Below are 24,940 nucleotides of genomic sequence, written 5' to 3' on the forward strand. Positions count from 1 at the left end.
AGCAATCCAAAACCCCCACCTGATTTGATTGCTTATTTAGTGTTGTATCTTTTGATTCTTGATTAATGTATTTTGATGTTCACTGAGAGCTCATATGCACTGAAGACAAATTCCTTGTGTGTCCAATCACACTAGAACGAAGGAGAAATTCCTTGACTGGTTATTGGGAGGGTCTTGGGACCCCTCCCCAGCCAAACATCACTACCCCCAGTCTGCATTCAGTCCACTTCGGGTGGTGCCATCTCTGTTCCCCCCTCATCCTCCTTGTAGTATTGTTCATACTTACTCACTGTAGCCCAGAGACAATGGAGCAGGGACTTGCTCATAGCTAGTGGAGCCTGGCTGAGTTAATTCCCCCACCCTCCCAAATCCAGTTGCAGGATTAGGATGGAGGAGGAGTTGGGGGGGGCATTGAGAAGAGATCCTTAGCAAAAGGGTGGTTGGAGAAGGAAGCTTAGCTGGGTTAGACACACACCCTCACCCCTTGCAAAATGGGGCTATTTCCTTTTTTCTGCTTTGAGATAGATCTTCAAAGCGTTTCCTGCAGTCTGGTGTCTGCAAATTCATTTCAAGTCAAAAGCTTCTGGTCTTAGGCCTCCTCCTGAAAGGGGGTGGTAGGGGAGGAGAAAGAGGAGGGGGAAGAGGGAGAAGGAGAAGAAAAAGAGGAAAAAGAAAAGGGGAGGGGGAAGAGAGGAAGAGGAGGAGGAGGAGAGGGGGGAGGAGGGGGAGGAGGAGGAGAAGAAAAAGAGGAAAAAGAAAAGGAGAGGGGGAAGGGAGGGGAGGAGAGAGGAAGAGGAGGAGAGAAAGAAGGAAAGAAAAGGGGGAAGGGAGGAGGAGAGGGAGAAGAAGAAAAGGAGGAAGAGGAGGAAGAAGAGGGAAGGGGAAAGAGGAGGAGGAGGAGGAAAAAGAAGAGGAGGAAGAAAAAGAGGAAGAACAGGAGAAAGAAGAGGAGGGAAGGGGAGGAGGAAAAGAGAAAGAAGAGGAAGAGGAGAAAAAGAGTAGGAGAGAAAGAGGAGGAGGAGGAAGGGAGGAGGAGAAAGTAGAAGTGGATGAAGAAAAAGAGGAATAAGAAAAGGAGAGGGGGAAGAGAGGAGGAGAAAGGAGAAGAGGAAGAAAAAGAAGAGAAAGAGTAGAAAGAAAAGGAAGAAAAAAGGGAAAGAGGAATAGAGGGAGAAGAAGAAAAAAGGAATAGGAAAAAGAAAAAGGACGGGGAGGAGGAGAAAAGGGGAAGAAAAGAGAAAGAAGAGGAAGAGAAAGAGGAGGAAGGAGGGGGAAGGGAGGAAAGAAAGTATAAGGGGAAGAAGATGAACAAGAGAAGAGGAAGAGGAGGAAAAGGGAGAAAGAAAAGGAGAATGGGAATGGGAGGAAGAGGAGGAGAAGAGGGGAAGAGTAGGAAGATGAGAAAAAGGAAGAGGAGGGGGAAGGAGAAGGAGAAGAAAAAGAAGAGGAAGGAGGAGAGGAAGAGGAGGGGGAAGAAGAGTTTCTTTGCAATTGCTTATCTGAATACTGTACTTGGCGTTTGAATTAGCTCACCTTGGCTTTTTCAGCAAGCTAATCAGGGCCAGAGTTGGCTGGTTATTGGATGGGAAACCACTTGGAGATCTCCAAGCCACAGGCTGGATCGAAGAGTTTTTTAAAAAACCCAAAACTAAAGGAAAAGAAAACTATGTTGACATTGGGAGTTTCTGGGAGGCTCCTTCAAAGCTTCCCCAGCCTTCCTTGCCTACTCATTTGGGTGGCGTGCTTCTTTTCAACAGCTAAAGAAGCCATCTGGAACTTCATGAGGTCATGCACCTTGCAACATCTGCTCGGAGATGGGCCGGGAGCCAGAGAGTCTCTGCAGGGTCTCTGCACCATCACCGATGATCCCTAGCTTGTCTTAAAACATCTCCAGCCCAAAATATCTGATGCTGTTGGTTTCGAAGCAGGTACAGCGAGCTTTCAAAAGGTTTATTTAGGTGTAGAAAGGAGATAATTGGAGGTGGAGGCAGATAATTGGGGTGTGAATCAACATCTTGTACCTGCACTTGGACTGATGGAGGAAGACAAGCATCCTTTCATTTGGACAGCCATCTTCACCTAACAGAACAGAATAATAGAGTTGGAAGGGACCTTGGAGGTCCTCTAGTCCAACCCCCTTCACAAGCAGCAGATTTAGACCTAATCCATCCCAGATAAAAAGGCTCTCCGGTCTCTTCTTTAAAACCTCCAATGTTGGAGCACCAACCTTCCATGGATGACTTCACTGTGTCGAGAAAATTATTTCTAAGTTGCTTCTCTCCTTGCTAAGTTTCCATCCATTGACTCATTTCTCTTTTTTTTCTTTTTTTTCTTTTTCATTTTTTTCTTTCTTTCTTTCTTTCTTTCCTTCTTTCTTTTCTTTCTTTCTTCTTTCTTCTTTCTTCTTCTTCTTTCTTTCTTCTTCTTCTTCTTTCTTTCTTTCTTTTCTTAATTTCTTTCTTTCCGCTTAGAGAGGGCTGTAAAGCACTGAGAAGCAGTAAGTCTAAGTGCTATTGCCCTTCCTTCCTTTCTTCCTTCCTCTTTCTTCCTTCTTTCTCTCTTTTTCTTTCTTTTTCTCCTTTTTTTTCTTTCTTTCTTTCTTTCCTTTTTTCCTTACTTCTTTCATTCATTCATTCTTTCTTTCTTTCTTTATTTCCGCTTAGAGAGGGCTGTAAAGCGCTGTGAAGTGGTATATGTCTTAAGTGCTATTGCCCTTCCTTCCTTCCTTCCTCTTTCTTTTTTTCTTTCTTTCTCCTTTCTTTTTCTTCTTTCCCTTCCTCTCTTTTTTTTTCTTTCTTTCTCCTTTCTTTTCTTCTTTCCTTCCTTCCTTCCTTCTGAAGCTACTTGTGCTATTTCTCTCAAATGTTTCTAATTACCAGTAATGAATTCATTTTTAAAAAAAAGTTCCATCTATTGCGTCTTGTCCTGCTTTCAGGTGTTTTGGAAAACAGGTTGACCCACCTCCTCTCTGTGGCAGCCCCTCAAATATTGGAAGACTGCTATCATGTCTCCCCTGGTCCTTCTCTTCACTAGACTAGCCAGGCCCAGTTCCTGCAATCGTTCATATATTTTTAGCCCCCAGTCCTCTCATCATCTTGGTTGCTCTTCTCTGCACTCTTTCTAGAGTCCCACATCTTTTTTATAGTGTAACAATTTTGCTGGTCTGTTGGCTTCTGTAACTTGGTGAGCCCTGGAAAAGGCAGGCTTTCCCCAGCACCAGCACCGTCCAGATTTCCCCCAGGTGCTGTCATGATTCTAGGCAAGCTTTCTCCCAATGCGAGAGAAACTCCACCATTGACACAGCTTCCTTGCTCAGCTTTTGCTACAACTTGCTCAGTGTGAATTACATTTCCTAGGCCGTTGGACCTTCCTATGGTTTGAAGCAATCATGAATTTATTTAATTACCAGCCGATAACCTGGTGTTGCCCGGGTATTTTTATAGGGGGCAAAAGTCCGGACCAAACGTAATTTTTAATGTTGGATTTTCCCCCTTACCAGAGGGAGCCCCCTTGTGGAGTACTGTGAAGCCATTACAATGGCAACTCTACTGCGCTGTACAGTAGAATCTGGGGTGTTAGGGGTGTCTTACCTCCCAGTATTTGTCTGCAATATTCTTAAACATGGAAGGAGGGGGGAATATCCCTCCCTCCCACCATTGCATCTATCTTTCTGTCTTTCATATCTAGCTAATGAATCTATCTATCCTATCGGTCTCTTCCATATCTACTATAGTATAATTTCTATTGTATCTCTCTCTCTCTCTCTCTCTCTCTCTCTCTCTCTTTTTTTTTTTCTCTGTCTCTCTCTCTCTTTTTCTCTCTGTCTCTTTCTGTCTATCTGCCTCTCTCTCGGTCTGTCTCTCTGTCTTCTCTCCTCTCTGTCTCTCTGTCTCTCTTTTTCTCTTCTGTCCCTCTTTCTCTCTCTCTTTCTCTCTCTCTCTGTCTCTTTCTCTGTCTCTCTTTCTCTGTCTGTCTGTCTCTCTCTGGTCTCTCTTTCTCTTTCTACTGAAGCTACAATGCAACCGAAAAAAAATGACTTACAACCATTTTTCACACTGATGACCATTACAGTATCCCCATGCTCACATCAAAATTCAGATGCTGGTGAACTGACTCATATTTATGATGGTTGCTGTGTCCCAGGGTCACGTGATCTCCTTTTGTGACCATCTTGAGAAGCAAAAGTCCATGAGGGAGCTGGATTCATTGAACAATTGTGTTACCAACTTAAAAACTGCCACGATTCATTTAACAACAGTGGTGAGTAAGGTCGTAAAATGGGGCAACATTCTCTTAAAAACAAGCACGTTGAGTCAATTCTGGTTGTACGTCAAGGACTACCTGTATTTTCTGTCTCTGTGTGTTTCATGTCTAGCTACAGTAGATCTATCATATCTGGCTATCAAGCATCCTCCCTCTTTCTCTCTCCCTCCCTTCCTTTCTTCCCTTCTTTCTCTCCCTCTATCTCTCTCACATCCTCTCTAGCACCCTTTCTCCCTCCATTTCTCTCCCCTTTTTCTTCCTCTTCCTTTCTCTCCCTCTATCTCTCTCACACCCTCTTTCTCTCTCCCTCCTTCCTCTCCCTTTCTTATCTCCTCCCCTCTTTATCTTCCTCTTTCTTTCTCTCCCTGTTTCTTTCTCCCTCTCTTTTTTACACTCTCTCTATACCCTATTTCTCTCTCCTCTCCTTTCTTTCTCTTTCTCTCTCTGTCTCTCCCTCTTCCTTCTTTCCTCCAGTTTAAGGATGTCTTGTGGTTGCTATGATTTGATCAGACAAAAAGAAAAAACAAGATGCTGGCATCAGCTGTCCAAAGTTTTAAAAAGTTTTAAGGTAGACTCTGAACACACGCTGAGAGCCATTGTTGTCCCCGGCTCCCCCCCCCATTCCATTTTTGTGTGTTTGTGTTTGGTGTGTGTGTTGTGTTGTTGTGTGTGTTCCTGCTCTCAGTTCCTCTTCCATGACAACAGAGAGGATTGTACGCTTTCAAAAGCTCTGGCCTTGTTCTGAAATCTAAGGACCTTTTGTGATGCAAATAAAATTAACTCCGGTCTTGTTGGCTCCTTTCTTTTCTTTTTCTTTTTCTTTCCTCTCTTTCTCCCCCCTCCCCCACTCTGGGGTGCAAGAGAGAGGGAGTGCAAACACAAAGTATAGGAAGGAACTCAAGGCAGAGGCAAATTTGTTCCAAAGAGGAAATGAGATTCTCTTCTTTTTAAGGATGGTTTTATCCCTGGCAAAAAGAAAGAAAGAAAGGATGGGAAATTGGGAAAGTGGTCTGACCTCTCATCATCCTAACTAAACATCCACACCAAAAATAGCAATTTTATATTTAAAAAAAGCTCCCAAGCACATGAAGAAACAATCAAGAATCAGGAAAGGTACTTTTTCATCTATACAGTATATTATTCATACTATCAATAAGTATTCAAATATATATCTACCCATCATATATGTATGAGTATGTAGTCTGTAGTATGTATGTATGTATGTATGTATGTATGTATGTCTCTATCTATCTATCTATCTATCTATCTATCTATCTATCTATCTATCTATCTATCTGTCTGTCTTCTGTCTGTCTATCCACTCTGTCTTCTTTCCTTCTTTCTGTCTGTCTATCTATCTATTTATCCACTCTATCTTTGTCTGTCTGTCTGTCTGTCTGTCTGTCTGTCTATCTATCTATCTATCTATCTATCTATCTATCTATCTATCTATCTAGTCTATCTATCTATCTATGCACTCTATCTTCTGTATCTCTGTCTGTTGTCTGTCTATCTATGCATCTATCTCTGTCTGTCTGTCATCTATGCACTCTATCTTCTGTCTGTCTGTCTGTCCACTCTATCTTCTGTCTGTCCGTCCATCCATTCATCACATGCATTCTATCTTCTGTCTGTCTGTCTGTCTGTCTGTTGTATTTCTTCTTCTTTCTTTCTTTCTTTCTTTCTTTCTTTCTTTCTTTCTTTCTTCTTTGGTAGACAGACAGACAGACAGACAGACAGACACACACCACACACACAGAATCATGGACTTACCCCACAATCAAGAACTAAAATTTATGTGCCCAGCAGGACAGTTAAGTGAATTTTGCCCCATTTATGACCTTCCTTGCCACGTTGTTAAGTGAATCACATGCAGTTGATAAGTTAATTGCATGGTCGTTAAGCAAATCTGGATTCTCAGTTGAGGTGGCTTGTTGGAAGGTCACCAGAGGGGCTTCATGTGACCTTGGGGACCCTTGCAAACCGTTATAAATACGAGTCCATTGCCAAATGGCTTGAATTTTTGATCACGTGACCCTGGGAATACTGCAACGGTCATAAGTGTGAAAAACGGTCATGTCCTCTTTTTTCAATGCTGTTGTATCTCTGGTCACTAAACAAATTATTGTAAGCCGAGAAACTACCTGTATATCAAATGTAGAGACCATCCATCTCACCAGAGTGATTCTGGTGGGGTCACGTAAACAATCTAAAAAGTTTCTTCCTGAATTTCCAATGACAGGAAAAGAGGAAGAATTCTTTTCACTTTGAACCTCCCTGCCCATTTCCACTTCTTGGCCAACTCAGAAGAGAGTTCAAAAGTCCCTGCTTAACCACTGCACCAGACTGCTTAGTCTCCTAGAATTGTCAGAGGTAGTGCTATTCATCAACTGTGTCCTGCCATATCTTTTTCACCCCTGCACCCAGAGCTGTCCTCAGCATCCACACAAATGCAGCTATTCCTACTACCGTGTTATAAAGCCTTAGTAACGCCAACTTGGAATATTGCATCTAGTTTTGGGCACCCCAATATAGGAAAGGTGTGGGATTCTGGCAAGAGTGCAGAGAAGAGCGACAAAGATGGATAGGGGAATGGGGGCTAAAACATACAATGAATGGTTGCCGGAACTGGGTATGTCTAGTTTAAGGGAAAAGAAGGACTAGGGGAGGCATGATAACAGTCTTCCAATATCTCAGGGACTGCCACAAAGAAGAGGGAGTCAAGCTATTCTCCAAAGCACCAGAAAGTAGGATAAGAAGCAATGGGTGGAAACTAATCAAGGAAAGAAGCAACTTAGAACTAAGGAGGAATTTCCTGACAGTTTAAAACAATTGTTCAGTGGAGCAACTTGCCTCCAGAAGTTGTGAATGCTCCAACACTGGAAATTTTTAAGATGTTGGACAACCATTTGGCCGAAGTGGTGTAGGATTTCCTGCCTAAGCAGGGGGTTGGACTAGAAGACCTCCAAAGTCCCTTCCAACTCTGTTATTCTCTTCTGTTCTCCAAAGCACCTGAAGGCAGGAGAAGCAGCAATGGATGGAAAATAATGAGGGGAGAACTAAGGAGAAACTTCCTAATAGTGAGAACAATTAACCAATGGAACAACTTGCCTCTAGAAGTTGTGGGTGCTCCAGCCATTTTCTTCCTTCCATTAAAAAGTACCTTTGGCTACTTCACCACTGTGGCATGCCCTAAATACCATTCAAATTGGTGCCAACCTCATTGGCATTCCCCTGGTCACCCAAAAACCCATCCCAACCCCACTTCCCCAAATGATAGAATGCTGAGGGAAGATCCTCGTTATCAAACTAGAAGTTGTTTTATTTCTCGCTCATCATGTTTTAATAAAATAGGGCATGAAAATAGCTGTACATTACAAATAGAGAAAGCTAGCTGTACAAGCCAGGCACACACCTCCATGTGCCCTGGTTTCCCTTTGGGGCCTGGGGGTGGGAGGGAGGAGTGGAGGAAGATGGGAGCGTTTCCTTGATCTATTCATGGATTGAATCTATTTAACAATGGGGAGAGTCAATAAGCCCCTTTGGATTCTTTTCAGTGCCTGGCCCTCCTCTCTCCCTCCCTCCCCTTCTCTAAACGTGTCCGATTTCCATTAAAAAGCCACAAAGTGTAACTCTGAAGGGTTCCTAGGGACTAGAACCCTCTGTTCTTTTGGTGGAAAAGATTCCCTTCTGTCGCTTTTATGTCTGGCAACTTGTTTCGTATTTCAAGGCATGGATCTGGGTTTTGGGGGTGAGGGAAACAAGGGACGAAATGCAGGGGGGGGGACCTGTATTGCACATTATTTTCTGTGGAAGAGACCATTTTGAGAGCCCGTCTTGAGTGATAAAAGGCAATAATAATAATATTGAGAACAGGTTTACTTTTGCAAAGATTTTAGGGTGAATATAGACTTCTAGTTTCTCTCTGATCTGGTTGCTTCTCTAACATTTTCTTTCAAGTTTTCTCTTAAAAACACACAAAAAAACAGCTCTACCAATACAGTACTTATGTCTAAAAGGTTAGAAACCTAAAGCAAAACAAGTTCCAATATTTACAAGTCAGAACGCCCAAGTTTTTCATTTCCAGAAGGCTTGGCCAAACAATCAACAGGGGAATGAAGAAAGGAGGAAAGGAAGGAGGAAGGAGAGAATGGAACAAGGGAGGAATGGAGGGAGGGTGGGAGGGAGGAAGGAGGAAAGAGATGGGACAAGGAAGAAATGGAGGAAGGAAGGAAAGAAGTTTTAGTAAAGTTTTTCAAAGCATGTAAAAACTAGCAAAATAAGAGAGAAGAAAGAGAAAAAGAAATGAATGAGAAAGAGAGAAAAAGAAACAGTGTGCTTATGTTTGTTTCACATTCGAGGCACTAATTTTTTATCCTGTCTCCTGACCTTGAATTTTAAGATTTCAACTCTCTTTTCTTAATTTGCTGTTTGGTAAGACAAGAGAAGTTCTAAAAGCATTAAAAAAAAACCCACATCTTTAGTCCTGAATGCTAATGCTGACTGCTTGGGCATCTCTTTCAGTTGCTTTCCAAGTATTCCGATTCATAACATTATTATGGTCTTATGGTCCACTGTGGTCACACACAGGTCGGAGATTGCAAAGCTGGCTCGTACTTTGCGTGATGAACTTTGGGCAAAGGCTGGCTGGTCCTTTTGTAAAGACTCCCACTTGCCACCATGCTGGTGGACTTCCTCCGAGTCCTGTTCTTGATCCTCCGGCTACAAACCCCTTGCCAGGATTGCAGAGTTTTTGGAGGTCCAAATCCAGACTCCGCTGGTGATGCCCACCACCAGCAGCATAAAGATTTTGACCATAAAGATCTCCACAGCTGGAATGGAGTCACTCATGGTGCAGTCCAGATGCTTAGCGTGATTGTTGACTTTGCATTTTTGCTGAATGGCCAAAATCTTCCAGTAACCCATGTTCAACCGCTCGTAAAAGTAACAGGCGATGACACATGTGGCCGGGACGGTATACAAGACCGAGAAGACACCTATCCTCACCATGAGCTTCTCCAGCTTGTCGGTGTTCTCCCCGCCAGTTTCATCACCCTCCTGATGTGGAAGAGGGCCACAAAGCCCGAAAGGATGAAGGATGTCCCCAGAATGAGATAGCAAGCCAGAGGGACCAGCACGAAGCCAGTCAGCGCATTGACATCCATGCTGCCGACGTAGCACAAGCCGGTCAACTCGTCCCCTGCAACCCGGCGCATGACTAAGATCATAATAGTCTTCACTGCAGGGATGGCCCAAGCCGCCAAGTGAAAGTAGCTGCTGTTGGCTTCAATGGCCTCGTGACCCCACTTCTTCCCGCGGCCAGGAACCACGTCAAAGTCAGGATCACCACCACAAGGAGCTGGCCATGCCAAAGTAGTAGAGGATGAGGAAAACCAAGGTGCAGCCGGTGCTCTCCAAACCTTCCTGGATGACGTAGAGTTGTCCATTGTCCGGATTGCAGGCGATGTTCTCCGCTCCGGAGAAGAGGCGGACAATGTAGCCCACGGAGTAGACGCAAATAGCACATGGACAAGAAGATGATGGGCCTCTCGGGGTACTTGAAGCGCTGGGGGTCGATCAGGAAGGTCAGGACGGTGAAGGCGCTGGAGAAGAAGCAGAGGATGGACCACACCGCCATCCAGATGACCGCAAACTGCTTGTCCTCCCAGCTCCAGTAGACGTCCAACCCCAGTGGTGCAAAGCGGAGCGCAAGAACCACTCTTCTCCACGTGGTGGAACTTTCCGGGGTTCTCACAGGAGAGTCGACCCAGCCCGTCCTTCTGCTGGGTCAGGTCGTGACCGGCGTTGTGGGGCCTCTGGTGCCAAAGCATGGGAGGAGCATGCTGGATCCCCGGGGCGGTTCCTCGGAGCCATTGCTGGGGGCCTTCCATGCACAAATAATTGGGGTCGTTTTTGTTGGGCAGCTTGCTGCAATCCAGAGAGTCCGGCCACCTGAAGTTGAACTGCTCCATAATGGGCGAGCACTTCAGCCGGGCCTGCTCGCACATCACCCGGCAGGCTGGATGGGCGTGGACACCTGCTCGGTGCACATGGGGGCGTAGAGGGAGCAGAGGAAGAATTTGAGGTGGCCATGGCAGCCGTACTCCACCAGCGGGGCGAACTCGTGCAGCTGGATGGCCGCATCCTGCTGGTCCTCGTGGCCCATCAAATTGGGCATCCGCGTCATGTTGTAGCCGATGTCTTTGCACATGGGGATCTCGATGGGTTGGCACCGGCCGTCCCCGGGCCGGTCGATGTCGATGGAGCTGATGCCAAAACAGGAGCACACCAATGCAGCACCACCCCCAGAGTCGGTCTGGAGCTTCGCGGCCAGCAGCTCATGTTGGCCAACTGGGAAGCTGCCCCACCGATCCGCGGAACCCCGAAGTCCTGCCGGTGAGGGAGGAGGGCAGGGAAGGACGGGAGAAGTGACCAACCAGGAGTGAGGGACGGTCAGATCACTGGCACCCCGGCCCCCGGCTCTCCTCCGAAGCCCTCTTCGGAAAGGACTTAAGCCTCATCCAATCCGGCTTCATGGCGATCGCCGCGCTCTCGAATCCCACCGCAAAACAAAACCTGGGAAACTCCGCTCACTTCCAGCAAAAGCGGGACATTCCCACGCTAGTCCGGCTCCGCCGCCCGGGTTGGAGGGTCTCAAGCTCGGTGAGGCAGGGGGAGAGGAAGCGGACGCGCGCCTCTCGCGGCGCTCCATGCGCGGGGTGACTTACAGCGGCTCGGCATGCCGGGGGACCGTTAAAAAAAAAAAAATCTTCCACGCCGCTCTCTCGCTCGCCGACAGCCAGGGAAGCAGGATGCGAATTTCCCCGGCTCCTTTTCTCTGTAGGGTGGCTGGAGTGGGGGATCCGCTGCCCCCGTGCTGGCCAGCTCCTTGCTTTCCCCGGACCGGCTGCGGGAACCCTTATCCGGCTGCTTCTGCGGGGCTTTCTGCTCCGAGAAATCGGGCGCTCCGCTGACTTTGCGTCTCCGCCCCCCTTCGGGTGGAGAAAGGGGGGGGGGGCTCGGCCGGGCTGGGTGGGGAAAAGAGAGAGGTTGGGCAGAATAAGCGGCCAGCCGGAGGGAAGGGAGAGTCGTGGCCGCCGCCTGAGCTCGGATCGAGACGGAGCGCTGGATGGCCAAGGCGGGCGTAAAAGCGCAGCGCCCTCTCCAAAAGCGCTCGCTTTCTCCAGAGCGCGCGCTCGCCAGAAAAAGTAAGTCCAGGGTTTTGCAGCTGCCGAAGTCGGGAGGAGAGGGGAGGGGGAAATGGGGGGCTTAGGAGGCGGGAGCAGCAGCAGCAGCAGACCGTGATGCGGCCCGCGCACGCGCACAGATCCGGCCATAGCCCCCCTCCTCTTATTCCCCCTCTCACTTCCACTGGGCTCCCCTCCGCCTTTGCGCGCCTCTCTCTCGTTTTGCATGAGAAAAGAGGCGAAGCCGGCTGTCCCTTTTTCGCCGGCACCTACGGGGCGCCTTGGAGCTGAAGAAAGGAAGCCCGGAGGGGGGGGATACGGGAGGGGGGGTGCTGAAGAGAGAACAAAAAAAAAGAGAGAAGCCCTTGATCGGCGCGCGTTCCCAAAGCTTCCCTCCTCCCTTCTTCCGCCCTCTTTAAGACTTTCTCAACTTTCTCCCCTGATCCTTGCAAATAGGGGGGCGGGGGGCGTTGTTGTAAGGAAGGAGTAAAAGAGGAAGGTGAGCTTACAGCCCATCTGAGTTGCGTTTATTGATTTATGTGATGTTTGTAACTTTCCCTTTTTTTCCAGAATGTGGCCTGGGGTTATCCCTAAAATGACCCGGTGAGGTTGGTTGGGCAGAGAATTTGGTCCCCATCATTCCCTCTGGATCTCCTTGATCTGCTCTGCCATACTAGCTGCCATCATCCTCATCCTCTTCAATCATCCTCATCATCCATCCTATCTTTGTCTCCCAGAAGCAGAAGTTCCTCCGTGCCCCTTTTTGGACCCATCCTCATTTTATTCTTAGAGGTTGCCAAACCACCTGATTGGAAATGATGGACTTTGTAACATTCTGGAGATTCTGGAATTATTTGAACCTCCTGGTGAGCCATGTCAGCTTTTAAGATGTGTGGACTTCAATTCCCAGAGTTCCCCAGACAGCATCGGAGGTGAATTTGTTGAAGTATGGCTGGCTGGGGAATTCTGGGAGTTGAAGTCCACCTTCTTGATACATTCAATAATTCCTAGGGTTTTTTTTTCCAATATGGAGAGCCACATTTGGTTTTGAAATGGTACACCAGCAGAAGCTTCCTCTCCAAGCCCAACATTTTCTTTTAATTACCACTTAATTAAGATTAAAATGATATGGCATGACTCAACATCTGATAACCTCTGGTAGATGACACAGTTTATGCTGGATCTAGAGATCCTTTCAAAATTACAACTCCATGTCAACTTCTGGAAGCTAGACGTTGTAGCAACTTCTGGAGAATCAGAACTAAGGTTGGGGTGGGGTTCCAGTTAGGTTTGTATGGCCCTTTCCAGCTTCAGTTTGAAGAAAAATGGCTCCATTCCCAGCTAACCATCATCTCTGTCGCCGCCTCTAGCACCATGAAAACATTGCTGTAAAACTTCCACAATTTAACCTGGCTGGCTGTTACTTTTGTATATGTAAAAGGAAAGCTTTCTTGGAAATGTCTTGATTTCCACAGGAAAAAAGAAGGGAGGGAGGGAGAAAGAAAAAGAAAGTACGAAAGAAAAAGAGAGAAAAAAGAAAAAAAAGAAAAGAGAAAGGGAGAGGGAGAGAGGAAAAAAGAAAGAAAGAAAGAAAAGGAAGAAAGAAAGAAAAAAGGGAAAAGAAAGAAAGAAAAAGAGAAAGAAAGGATTGTTTAAAAACAGCAGTGGAGGTTTTAAAGGATTGTATTTGAATGTTTTTTATTACCTGGGTAATAAAAGTCTGGCTTAAAAACTCATAAAATCGAGTTGGCTCAGAGGTTTTGGGGTCTCTGTTTATGGAATGGAAGCTTTGATGACAAATGGAGAAGGATTCATCTCAAATCTGAGCAACCAAATGTTAGATGCCTAGGTCTTTTCTGGGGGGAGGGGATGCTAAAGAACTTAAAGTACACCCTCTCCCACCATCCAAACAATAGGGAGATAAAGTGAAATCCTGAAGAGTGAGGCAGAGAAATATTGCATTTCTTCAATTTTTTTGGGTGGGGGGGGATGCAGATCACATTTGGAAGTGGGGGAAACAAGGAGAAGTCTGCAGTGATTTTTCTATGGAGATCTTCAGAGTTGAAGAAGCTTCTTGGATTTTCTTCAAAGAAAAACCAGAAAGTCCAGTGCCTCTTGAAAAAAAAGCACCTTTGGGACAACTTTCCTTTCCCTCCCTTCCCGCCCCTCCCCTCTTCTCCCTTCCCTTCCCTTTCCTTTCCCTCTTTCTTCTATCTTCCTTTCCTTCTATCTTCCTTTCTTTCCTTTCCTTCCCTCTCCTTCATCTTCCTTTCTTTTCCTTTCTTTTCTTTCCTTACCTTTCCTCTCCTATCTTCCTTTCTTTTCCTTTCTTTCCTTTTCCTTCCTCTCCTTCTTCTATCTTCCTTTCTTTTCCTTTCTTTTCTTTCCTTACCTTTCCTCACCTTTCCTCTCCTTCTATTTTCCTTTCTTTCCTTTCCTTTCCTTTCAGTTCCTCCCTTCCCCCCCAATCCCTCCCTTGCCTTTCCTTTCCCTTCCCTCTTTCCTTTCCTTCTTTCCTTTCCCTTCCCTTCCTTCTCTCTCCTTCCCTTTCCTTCCCTTTCCTTCCCCCTCCCCCCTCCCCAAAGTGCTTTTTCAACTGGACTGTTTTTTTCTTTGAAGATGTTTCGCTTCTCATCAAGAAGCTTCTTTAGCTGAAGAGGCTGAATGAGCCGAAGAAACTTCTTGGATGAGGTTCTGTGGCTAAGCGAAGACAGCGGCTAAGTCAGTTTGGCCCATTCATGAACTTTCTGGCCACGGCTGTTAAATGAATCACTGCAGCCATTAAGTTTGCAACACGGTTGTTGAAGTTGAATCTGGCTTCCCGGCTGACTTTGCTTGTCGGAAGGACACAAAAGGGGGTTGCATGAGCCCAGGATGCCTGCAACCGTCATAATATCAGTCAGTTGCCAAGCACCTGATTTTGATCACATGACCATGGGGAAAACTGGTCATGTCACTTTCCCCCCCCCCCAGTCCTGTCGTAACATTGAATGGTCACTAAACAAATGGTTCTTACCTCAAGGATCACCTGTATGAAAGAAATGCAGCCAAACAGATCATAGTTTTGCAGAGTGTATGAATTGGATTCAGGTCACCACACTACGTTGACACTCTAGAAAGAGTGCAGAGAAGAGCAACCAGGATGATGAAGGGACTGGAAGCCAAAATATACGATGAAGGGTTGCAGGAACTGGGCCTGGCTAGTCTAGTAAAGAGAAGGACCAGGGGAGACAGGATAGCAGTCTTCCAATATTTGAGGGGCTGCCACAGAAAGGAGGGGGGCAAGCTATTCTCCAAAGCATTTGTTCCAAGGCCAGACAAGGAAGAATGGATGGAAATTGTTCAAGGAGAGATTCAACCTGGAAATAAGGAGAATTTTTCTGACAGAACAATCAACCCATGGAACAGAAGTTGCCTCAGGAAGTTGTGGAAGTTTCATCACTGGAGGCTTTCAAGGAGGAACTGGGGGACTGCCATCTGTCAAGAATGGGTGTAGGGTTTCCTGCTTTGGGGAGGTTGGACTAGATGACCTACAAGGTCCTTTCTGACTCTGTTAATCTGTAATCCGGATTCCGGGTCCCTGTATATATGCAGTAAGTGTATATGTATGTGTGATTTACGACTTTATTTTGGAATGGAGTTGGTTGCATTCCTGAGCATTGGTAGAGGTCTTAGCTAGACACACAGACACACAGACACACACACAGACACACACACACACACACACACCTATTTATGCGCTCCAAAGAGTCCAGACCTCTTTCTCTGATTCAGCATAAAGCAACCCCCCCTGAAAGTGGATTAATAAAGAATTTCTAATTCTCTCTGAACAAAGCTTGTTTTCTTAGCAGTCCTCTGCACTGTAGACCTTTCTATGCACCACTCAGTTGGGGGTCATGGAAAAAAAGAAAGATTCCACGCAGAGGGAAATTTATAAAGACCCCCCCCCCCATCTCTCTCTCTTTTGAACAAGGTTCAAATGACGGTGGTTTGGCTAACATGTCCCCGGCTGTCCGTCCTGCTGCTATCGCATCAGAAATAAGTTTTTAAAGAAATGCTAAAAGTTTGGAGTGAAACTTTTTGGTCTTTGTTCTTGTCCAAAATGCGGTTGTCCGTCCCTCATTCCTTCATCTTTGTCTTTCATATTTGCTGGAGGGGTGAGAAGAAGTGAAACATAAAACAGTCACACACAAACTCAGAGATTCCCCTGGCAGAAATTCCTGTCTCTTAATGGGTCTGACTTCGCTTGTGGAAGTGAAGGGTTTTTCAAACCACTTTGGATAATTGGCTAGTCCCTAACTTACTTACTTTCCTTTCTTATCTTTCTTTCTTTTCTTTCTTCTTTCTTTCTTCTCTCTTTCTTCTTTCTTTTCTTCTCTCTTCCTTCCTTCTCCGTTCTTCCTCTCTCCCTCCTTTTTTCTCTTCTTTCTTCCCTCCCTCCTTCTTTTCTTTTCTTCCTTTATTTCCCTTCCCACCTGTCTTCTTTCTCTCTTTCTTTCTTCTTTCTTTCTTTCTTCTTTTCCCTTTGTTCCCTCCCCATTTCTTCCTTCCTTATTTATTTATTATTTATTTTCTTTCTTTGTTCTTCTCTTTCTTCCCTCCTTCATTCCTTCCTTTCCCTTTCTTCTCTCTCTTCTTCCTTCTTTCCTTTCTTTCTTTCTTCCCTCCCTCCTTTCTTCTTCTTTCTTTCTTTCTTTCTCTTCCCTTCTTTTTTTTCTTTCTTTCTTTCTTTCTTTCTTTCTTTCTTTCTTTCTTTAATTCTTCCTTCCTTCCTTCTTTTTCTTTCTTGGAAATATTGTGGTGAATGGGAATTAAAAGAGCCACTTTCTTGAATTAGCTTTCATTTCGGTATGACTGCTTTAAAGGCGAGGGTTGGAAGGAACAGATGGAAGGAAAGTAAGGAAGGAAAGAGAGAGAGAGAGAACAAGAAAGAAAGAGAAAAGGAAGGAGGATAAGAGAAAGAAGGAAGGAAAGAAAAAGGAAGGACAAGAAAGAGACAAGGAAGCAAAGGAAAGGAAGGACAGAAAGAAGGAAAAGAAAGGGAAAGGAAAAGAGAAGAAAGGAGGAAGGAAGGTGATAAAGCAAGTAAGAGAAACGAAGGAAGGACAGAAAGAAGGAAAAGAAAGGAAGAAAAAAAGGATAGAATCAGCCACTGGGAAATCAATAATAAATACAAAGACCTCTGTGATGGCTGCTGCCGAAGAAAATATAGATTTATAAATGTATTTCTTTAAAAGCTCCTTTACCACCCACCCCCACCAAGGAGTGTTATTTGGCACAACGGGCACCCCCGCTGGGAGACTTTTTCTGGCCTTGGCCTCCCCCCCCCACCCTCTGGGCAAATGTTATAGAGAACCCAGAAAGAATTTTCTGCTTGTCTTTTTTTCCCCCTGCCTTGTTTTCTTGCCTTTGTCTTCTTTGAAGAATGACTTTAGACATTTTATTTACATATTTAACCATGGATGAAAGCGGAGGGCTGGGGGTGGAGGGAGCCGAAAGCATGTACATCCCTGGTGGAAATTGCAAGATCTTAAAATGGATGGAAACCGGGGGGGGGGGGTGTTGGGAGGGGGGCATTGGAAGCCAAGTTTTTTTTTTTTAATGAAGCTTTGTAACTAAACATGATTTCAAATAATGAAGCAAGTTCAGCCTTGGAAATATATTTTAGCCGTAACTCTGCCTTCATGTAAATTCTCCCCAACTTCCCTCCCAAATAACATCATAGAATCCCTTCTAGCATTGATGATGTTCCCTAGTTGGGTAATAAAATGTCTGCAACAAAATAACCAGGCTCAGAGACCCACAGTCATTGTCTTCCTCCTCACCCTATTCCTGCCTCCTCTCCCCCTCCTCCTCTCTGCAAACTCCACTCTTTTAGCACTGATGATGTTACCTAGTTGGATAAATGAAATGTCTGCAAGAAAGAGAAGCAAGCTCAGAGATCGTACAATCCTCCTTTCCATTCTGCAAAGCTCACTGCCTCTCAGTGCTGATGATGTTCCCTAGATAGGTCCTGAAATGTCTGCCAGAAAACCACCAAGCTCAGGGAGCATCAAGGATCCAACAGTCATCCCCCCCCCTCCTCCTCCTCTTCCTCCTCCTCCTGCTGCCATCTCCTTCTCCACTAGGCAAACCCCACTTCCTTCTAACACTGATGATGTTACCTAGTTGAGTAATAAAACCTGTGTAAGTAAACAAGCTCAGAGAGCACCAAGGACTGCACAGTTTGCCTCCTCCTCCTCCCATCTCCTCCACTTCACAAACCCTACTCCCTTCTAGCACTGATGATGTTACCTGGTTGGGTAATGAAATGCCTGCAAGAAAACAACCAAGCTCAGAGAGCATCCATCCTTTTAACCACGAGGGACAAATATTCTCCTCTTATTGGCATCATAGAATCATAGGGCTGGAAGGGACCTTAGAGGTCTTCTAGTCCAATCCCCTTCTCAAGGCAGGAGACCCCTTATGCGTCTTAAAAGTCCCCTTCCTCAAGCTGAAGCATCTTGCAACTCCAGAGAGCAATTAAATCATTTTTGTTTGTTTTGGGCAACTGTGGAAGGTGGGCTGCCCTGTATACACTCAGCCCTGGGAGGATCCTAACAGATTCGGTTGCTGTCGTAACGCAAAAGAGGATTCATCTCTTTGATGCACGTCCTATTCCACAGAGGTAGAAGGAAAGGAAGAGTTGAGGAAAATCCTTTTCATTTAATTGGGAGGCCAGGAACCAACCCTCTGCAGATGAGAGCCGGAAAAACAAGATAGGGGAAAGTGAAAATCATCTCAAAAAATCTAGATAATGCCACGGCCAGTCCTTGAACTGGCTCCCTTCAACATCCCACGCTTCAGCAGTGACATGCTGTACTCTCCAACTTGCCACAAAATCTTCTCCCACAGCAATACAGGCATATCAAGCTAAAGGTTCCCCTGGCACATATGTGCTAGTTGTTCCCGACTCTAGGGGGCGGTGCTCATCTCTGTTTCAAAGCCGAAGAGTCGGTGCCGTCCAAAGACCTCTCCGTGGTCATGTGGCTGGCATGACCAAATGCTGAAGGTGCACGGAACGCTGTTCCCTTCCCACCCAAGTTGGTTCCTATTTTTCTACTTGCATTTTTTATGTGCTTTCGAACTGCTAGGTTGGCAGAAGGTGGGACAAGTAACGGGAGCTCCCTCCGTTACACAGTGCTAGGGATTCGAACTGCCAACGTTTCTGATCGACAAGCTCAGAATCTTAGGAACTGAACCACCGTGTCCCACATCACCGCAACTAGAATTGAACCCCAAATATATGTTGTACGCTGTAAGGGAGACCTTTCTTTTTTCTTTTTTATCTCCCAAGTTTTTTTTTTTTTACAAAGAAATCAAATAAATGTGTGAACAGTGTGGCCTGTGGGTACCTTACATTCTAATAAAATTACTCATAATTATTACACTCAATCAACTTATGTTTTTCTAATAATAATGCACATTTATATTATGTTACAATCTATCGTTATTCAGTTGTTCCATCTTTCCTCTTATTGTTACTCTTATTATATAAAAATGTATGTACTAATATTTCCCCTTCTCTTATTTCTGATGATATTCTTAAGCTCCACCCCTTTTGTTCCCCCAACCACTGGTAAAATAGATGTCCACATTTGATAGTATTCGGTATCTTCTTTCTGCTTAATTTTGCAATGTCAAATCTATCCATTTCTGCATAGTCCGCTACCTTCTTCATGATCTTTTCATCTCACTGTGTTTCTTCATTTTTCCAATATTGTGTGAATAACACACACACACACACACACACACACACACACACACACACAATATAAGTATATCCTTGCTGCTCTTACAGCATGTTATATGAAATCCATACTTTTCTTCTCTGATTTTTCTGATATTGCACCGAATAAAAACAGTTCAGGTTTAAAATCATTAATATTTTAAGTTTAAAAGCGATAATATTAAGAAGCACCCTCCCTCTCCAGGGGTTCTTAATATTATCGTCCCCACCCCACCCCTGATTTTTCAAGGGATCCTTGTTTCAAAAGATGGATTCCAGTGACATCTGAGGGGCTGCCCCAAAGAAGAGGGAGTCAATCCATTCTCGAAAGCTCCTGAGGGCAGGACAAGAAGCAATGATGAAAACTATCAAGGAGGGAAGCAACCTCGAACTAAGGAGAAATTTCCTGACAGAACAATTAATCAGTGGAACAGCTTGCCTCCAGAAGTTGTGAATGCCCCAACACTGGAAGTCTTTAAGAAGATGTTGGATAGCCATTTGTCTGAAATGGTATAGAGTTTCCTGCCTAGGCAGGGGGTTGGACTAGAAGACCTCCAAGGTCCCTTCCAACTCTGCTATTGTATTGTATTATTGTATCACCATCGTCAAAACCATGGTGTTGGCAGTCACCAATTCTAGAAAGAAATATAGCAGTGATGCCTAACCTTTTCCAGACTGAGTTCCCCTCCTGTATGTGGCTTCCCCACCCTTGCGTATTCGTGCACAGTTCCCTGCACATCCCCATGGCCCCAGCACATGTATGGCAGAGACCAGAAGACCAGCTGGCCAGCAGGAGACACACATGCATGCGCAGTGGAACTGAACTGGGGCGAGGGCTCATGTGCCATCAGAGAGGGCACTGCGTACCACTTATGGGACATGTGCCATAAGTTCGCTATCATAGAAATATAGGATACCAACAGAGAAATATAAAAGAATTACCAAAAAGTCAATAAATGATGATATTAAAGATACTAAGTGTTGTATCTTATGATTCTTGGCGGATGTATTTTATTTTTTTATTTTTTATATACACTGAGAGCATCTGCACCAAAGACAAATTCCTTGTGTGTCCAATCACACTTGAACAATAAAGAATTCTATTCTGTTCTATTCTATTTTATTCCATTCCATACCTTTTTCTATTCTATTCTATTCCACTCCACTCCACTCCACTCCTTATCCTATTCTGTTCTGTTCTAAATTCAAAAAAGGCTGAGAGATGATGGATAGATATACAATTTTGTAATACTGGGAGGACATTAGGGGAAGACTGATTAGGCGTATTTAAATATATCATTATGATTAATAGTAAGCAAAACATATTGGAATTGATAGCTTTAAGGATTACAAATCCAAGGGTTTTAGAGACATAACTTTGGGACCGATTTTTTAAATTAATAAATGGTTTTATCGGTGATTACTGAGATATAAATTTGGTGAAATATGAATAATATTTAAAATACTAAAATATTGGTGATCTTACAGGGGTCAATAAACATATTACAAGGCATGACATTGATGCTTAAATATATGTTTGGCAAAAGCAGTAAAGAAGCATTAAGATAGAACAGTATTGTTTAAAGATAATTGGAGGAATGTGGAAGAACCCCAATAAGTGGGGTGGTGGTGTTATAAATGGGGAAAATAGCATTTTATAAATCGATATATAAAAGAATGTTTTCTACCTATAATAAGTTTATGAAGTTAGAAGTCAGAAGACAAAAACTATGTATATGTAATTGTATTATCATTGCTAGAGTCGTGTAAAAATGTATTGATCCAGACATCAATCTGTCCACAAAATATATTGGCTGTTAAAGAAAAACTGCAAATAAAACATAAAGAAAACCAACCAACCAACCAACCTTGGACTTGTGGGTAAGCTGAATTGCAAACCCACCGTCTCTGCTCAGCTTGAATCTCACACAACCCACAAAGAAAGTTGGTTTGGCTGAAAGAAAGTGGCAGTGGCACCGGGGCAGATAGGACAGCGCTCCAGAGGATCAACGTCATTGCCCAAAGGTCCATGGGTTGCCCTCTCCCCTCTTTGGAAGAGCTTTATAGCTCCCAATGCCTTAAGAAAGTTCAAAACATCCTTAAAAGATCCACTTCATCCTGGGCACCTTTTTTTGTGTGGAACTATTACCATCTGGCAGCCGGTACAGGACAATAAAAACAAGGACAAATAGGCTGAAAAACAGCTTCTACCCCAAAGCAATAACTATATTGAATTCTACTATATAGTGTAATATTAATGCAATATCAGGGGTTTTCAGTGCAGTTGTATAGGATGTGAAGCATATGTCTTTGTGTTTTATTTTTGTAGCTATAATGTACACTGAAGATGGCATTTAATTTTATTGCACGAGGTGCAATGACAATAAAGTAATCTAATAAATGAACTAACAAAGCAATGAGAATCCCCCCCACTCCTCCCGGGGCCTATTTTTCTGGGGGGGGGGTGTTCCCAGTTTTTCCACCCACTTTTGGGGCCAAAAGGATGGCCCCTGTGAGAAGACTTCCAAAGGATGCCCAGAAATTTTAAAAGGTTTTTCCCCTGACGATGTGGAACTTCAGATCCTCAAATGGCTCAGGCGTTCTTTCTTTTTTTAAACCAGTTTTTTAAAATCCACCCCAGCAAACAAATGACTCTCTTTTCTCTCTCTCCCCATCCCCTCCTCCTCCACCCAAACCCACTCCTCTCTTTTAATGCAATTTTGGCTGGCCTTCGTATTGTGTTTTTTCCCTTTTTCTCCCCCACCCCCCTTGCAAAAGGGTCTTTTCTCCTTCTCTGGAACCAAGTTTGAAATATTACTGCCTTTCCACAGGGTGCCAGGGTATGAAATGCACATCTGAGCGTCCCTTTTTAATCCCTTTTCTTAGCCTCGCTTTGGATCAGGGACGGGCCGGAGAGACACCCCGCTGTTTCTGGCTGCAGGGAGAGAATTTGCTCTTCCTGATCTTTCCATTCCCACAGTCTTGAAAACAACACCAGGGGCGGACCCCCTCCAACCAAATTAGATTAAGCTCCATCTCTTTTTCCCAGCCTGATTGCCTTTTCACTGTCCAAATTTCCCTGGTTCAGCTTCCTGCTAGCTTAAAGACACAGCAACTACTACGACTACTACTACTACTACTACTTCTTCTTCTTCTTCTTCTTCTTCTTCTTCTTCCTGAGTTTTGCCCCATTTTGCGACCCTTCCTTGCCACCGCTATTAAGTGGATCACTACAGATGGTAAATTAGTCACCTGGGTGTTATGTGATTCCGGCCTCCCCGGGGACTTTGCTTATCAGAAGGTCGCAAAAGAGTATCACATGAACACTCCCCCCCCAGGACACTGCGACCCATCATAAATGTGAGGGTTCCACCACAAATCCGCGAAGCCCTTATCCGCGGAGACATAGCGCAAAGATTAATTAGCGCCGTTCGAAGTGCTAAGGAAAAATGCGACCCTACCGCGATGACATAATCGCGGAGGGCAAATCCGTGCATTCCCAAGCACTCAGTACCCTAAACCTAACCCTAAACCTAACCCTAAACCTAACCCTAAACTAAACCTAACCCTAACCCTAACCCTAACCCTAAAACAAACCCCTAAACCCAATCCTAACCCTTACCTTAATTGAAATCGGCTTTCTGCCGCGGCGCCGTTTTAAAGCGCCCTTCTGTTGCTGCGCTGTTGTCGCGGCGGTGATGACATCGCGGCTTTAGCGACGCCCTTATATCTCCGCGGATAAGGGCTTCGCGATTTTGTCGTGCCACGAAATGTGAGTCCCTTGTCAAGCGTCTGAATTTTGATCAGATAAGTCTGAAAAACGGACTGGGTTTTTTTCAGTACCGTTGTAACTTCGAACGGGCACTAAACAAATCATCATAAGTGGGGGCTACCTGTATTTCTTTTCCTGTTGAAGAAACCCGGAGTTGTATGCGTTGCCAAAGCAACAACAGCAGCAACAAAAAACCCCAAAACAAAACCTAGAAAGGTTTGCATTGTCCCAAATCAAAGAGAGAAGCAAAATTGCAAGTTTTGCACAAATGATGCAAATGAGGAAAAAATAATCAGCGTCCTTCATCTAGAGATTAAAAAATGAACCCGTGTCATCAGAGGCGGAAGCTGATGGCTTGTGAGTCTCCCTTAAATTGTCTTGTTTGGCTTGTTGATGATTAAAAGATTTCTACCATTCTCTGATGCTAATCTTGGGCTGGGCTATTTTCAAAGGGAGAATTATCAGCCGCCTGTGCTAAACCGCCACCAAATTTCAACCTATTTCATTTATTTATCTAGTGCAGTGATGGTGAACCTTTTTTGCCTCGGAGGCCAAAAGCACGCAAGCGCACTCTATCGTGCATGCTTGTATGCCCACCCCCATAATTTAATGCCCCCCCACTGCCCCGCGCATGTGTGCACGGCTTTCTTGGAGCCTGGGGAGGGTGAAAACGGCCTCCCCCGGCCCCCGGAGGCCAGAAACGGCCTGTTTTCCGACCTCCGGTTTGCACGTTGGGCCATTTTTCGTCCTCCAGAAGCTGAAAAACAGCCCAACGTGCAAACCAGATTCGTGAAAATCAAGGCCAAAAATCAGCTGACAGGGCAACACCTCGCATGCCCTCAGAAATGCCATAGGTTCTCCATCACAGTTCTAGTATATGGCAGAGTAGCAATAGCAACAGCACTTAGACTTATATACCGCTTTACAGCCCTCTCTAAGTGGTTTACAGAGTCAGCCTCTTGCCCCCAACAATCCGGGTCCTCATTTTACCCTCCTCGGAAGGCTGAGTCAACCTTGAGCCGGTCAGGATTGAACTGCTGAAAATCAGCAGAGTTAGCTTGCAATGCTGCATTTTAACCACTGTGTACGATGGATGGATGGATGGACCACTGTGTCCTCAGGGCCACCTGAGTAATGCTAATGATTACTGTAGTTTGCACGTTTTGTACACAGGACACACATAAATCTCCAAGTGGCCTCAATGACCCTCCAAAAGGATGCAAATGACCAGCTGTCTGCAAGGAGTATTAATCCTTCCATTCCCTGCCATCCAGTCACAGCTGAAGAAGCTTCTGGGATGAGAAATGAAACGTCTTCAAAGAAAAAACAAGAAAGTCCAGCTGCTTCTTGAAAAAGCCTCTTTGGGACAACCGTGATCTGGATGACTGAGAATCTCTACAGACTTTTAGTTATACAGTTTGGGATGAAGACCCTTGGAATGGTGCAGGATGGATTTCCAGAAAAAATGGGGACTGCAGGAACCATTTGCACCACTCAGGTGATCCTGAGGACACAGATAAACCTCCGTGGCCTCAATGACCCTCTAAAAGGATACAAATGAGCAGCTGTCTGCAAGGAGTATAAATCTTTCCATTCCCACCATCGAAGTCAGAGCTGAAGAAGCTTCTTGGATGAGAAGCGAAACTTCTTCAAAAGAAAGAACAAGAAAGTCCAGTTGCCTCCTGAAAAAAGCACCTTTGGGACAACCATGAGAATCTCTACAGACTTTTTGGGTTGTCCTGTTTTATGGTCCTGTCCTTGAGTGAAACGCAATCTCTGGAAACTGGTTGTGCGGAGATTAACTTTTCTTCTGGATCTGCTCCAGCATGAAGCTTCAAAAAGAAGTAACTCACCCAGCGCAGGGAGGACTCACCTGTGTTAACACATCTATTCCACCCTTTCTTCTTGGGCAACTCCTTCCGCCTTCCCCCAGGGCTCTGGCAGGGCCCC

General features: G+C 45.0%; 1 protein-coding gene across 1 annotated transcript; it reads right to left on the reverse strand.

Moving 5' to 3' along the window:
* Positions 1 to 8,843: 8,843 nt before the first annotated feature.
* On the reverse strand, positions 8,844 to 17,413 carry LOC116516376 (frizzled-10-like). The gene is given in 9 exon segments (XM_032228810.1): positions 8,844 to 9,017; positions 9,019 to 9,311; positions 9,314 to 9,580; positions 9,583 to 9,609; positions 9,612 to 9,780; positions 9,782 to 9,946; positions 9,948 to 10,288; positions 10,291 to 10,562; positions 17,376 to 17,413. Coding segments are annotated over 9 exon segments (1,746 nt in total).
* Positions 17,414 to 24,940: the final 7,527 nt, after the last annotated feature.

Source organism: Thamnophis elegans, chromosome 13 (genome assembly GCF_009769535.1).
Source record: "Thamnophis elegans isolate rThaEle1 chromosome 13, rThaEle1.pri, whole genome shotgun sequence".
In the NCBI taxonomy this organism is placed as follows: Eukaryota; Metazoa; Chordata; class Lepidosauria; order Squamata; family Colubridae; genus Thamnophis; species Thamnophis elegans.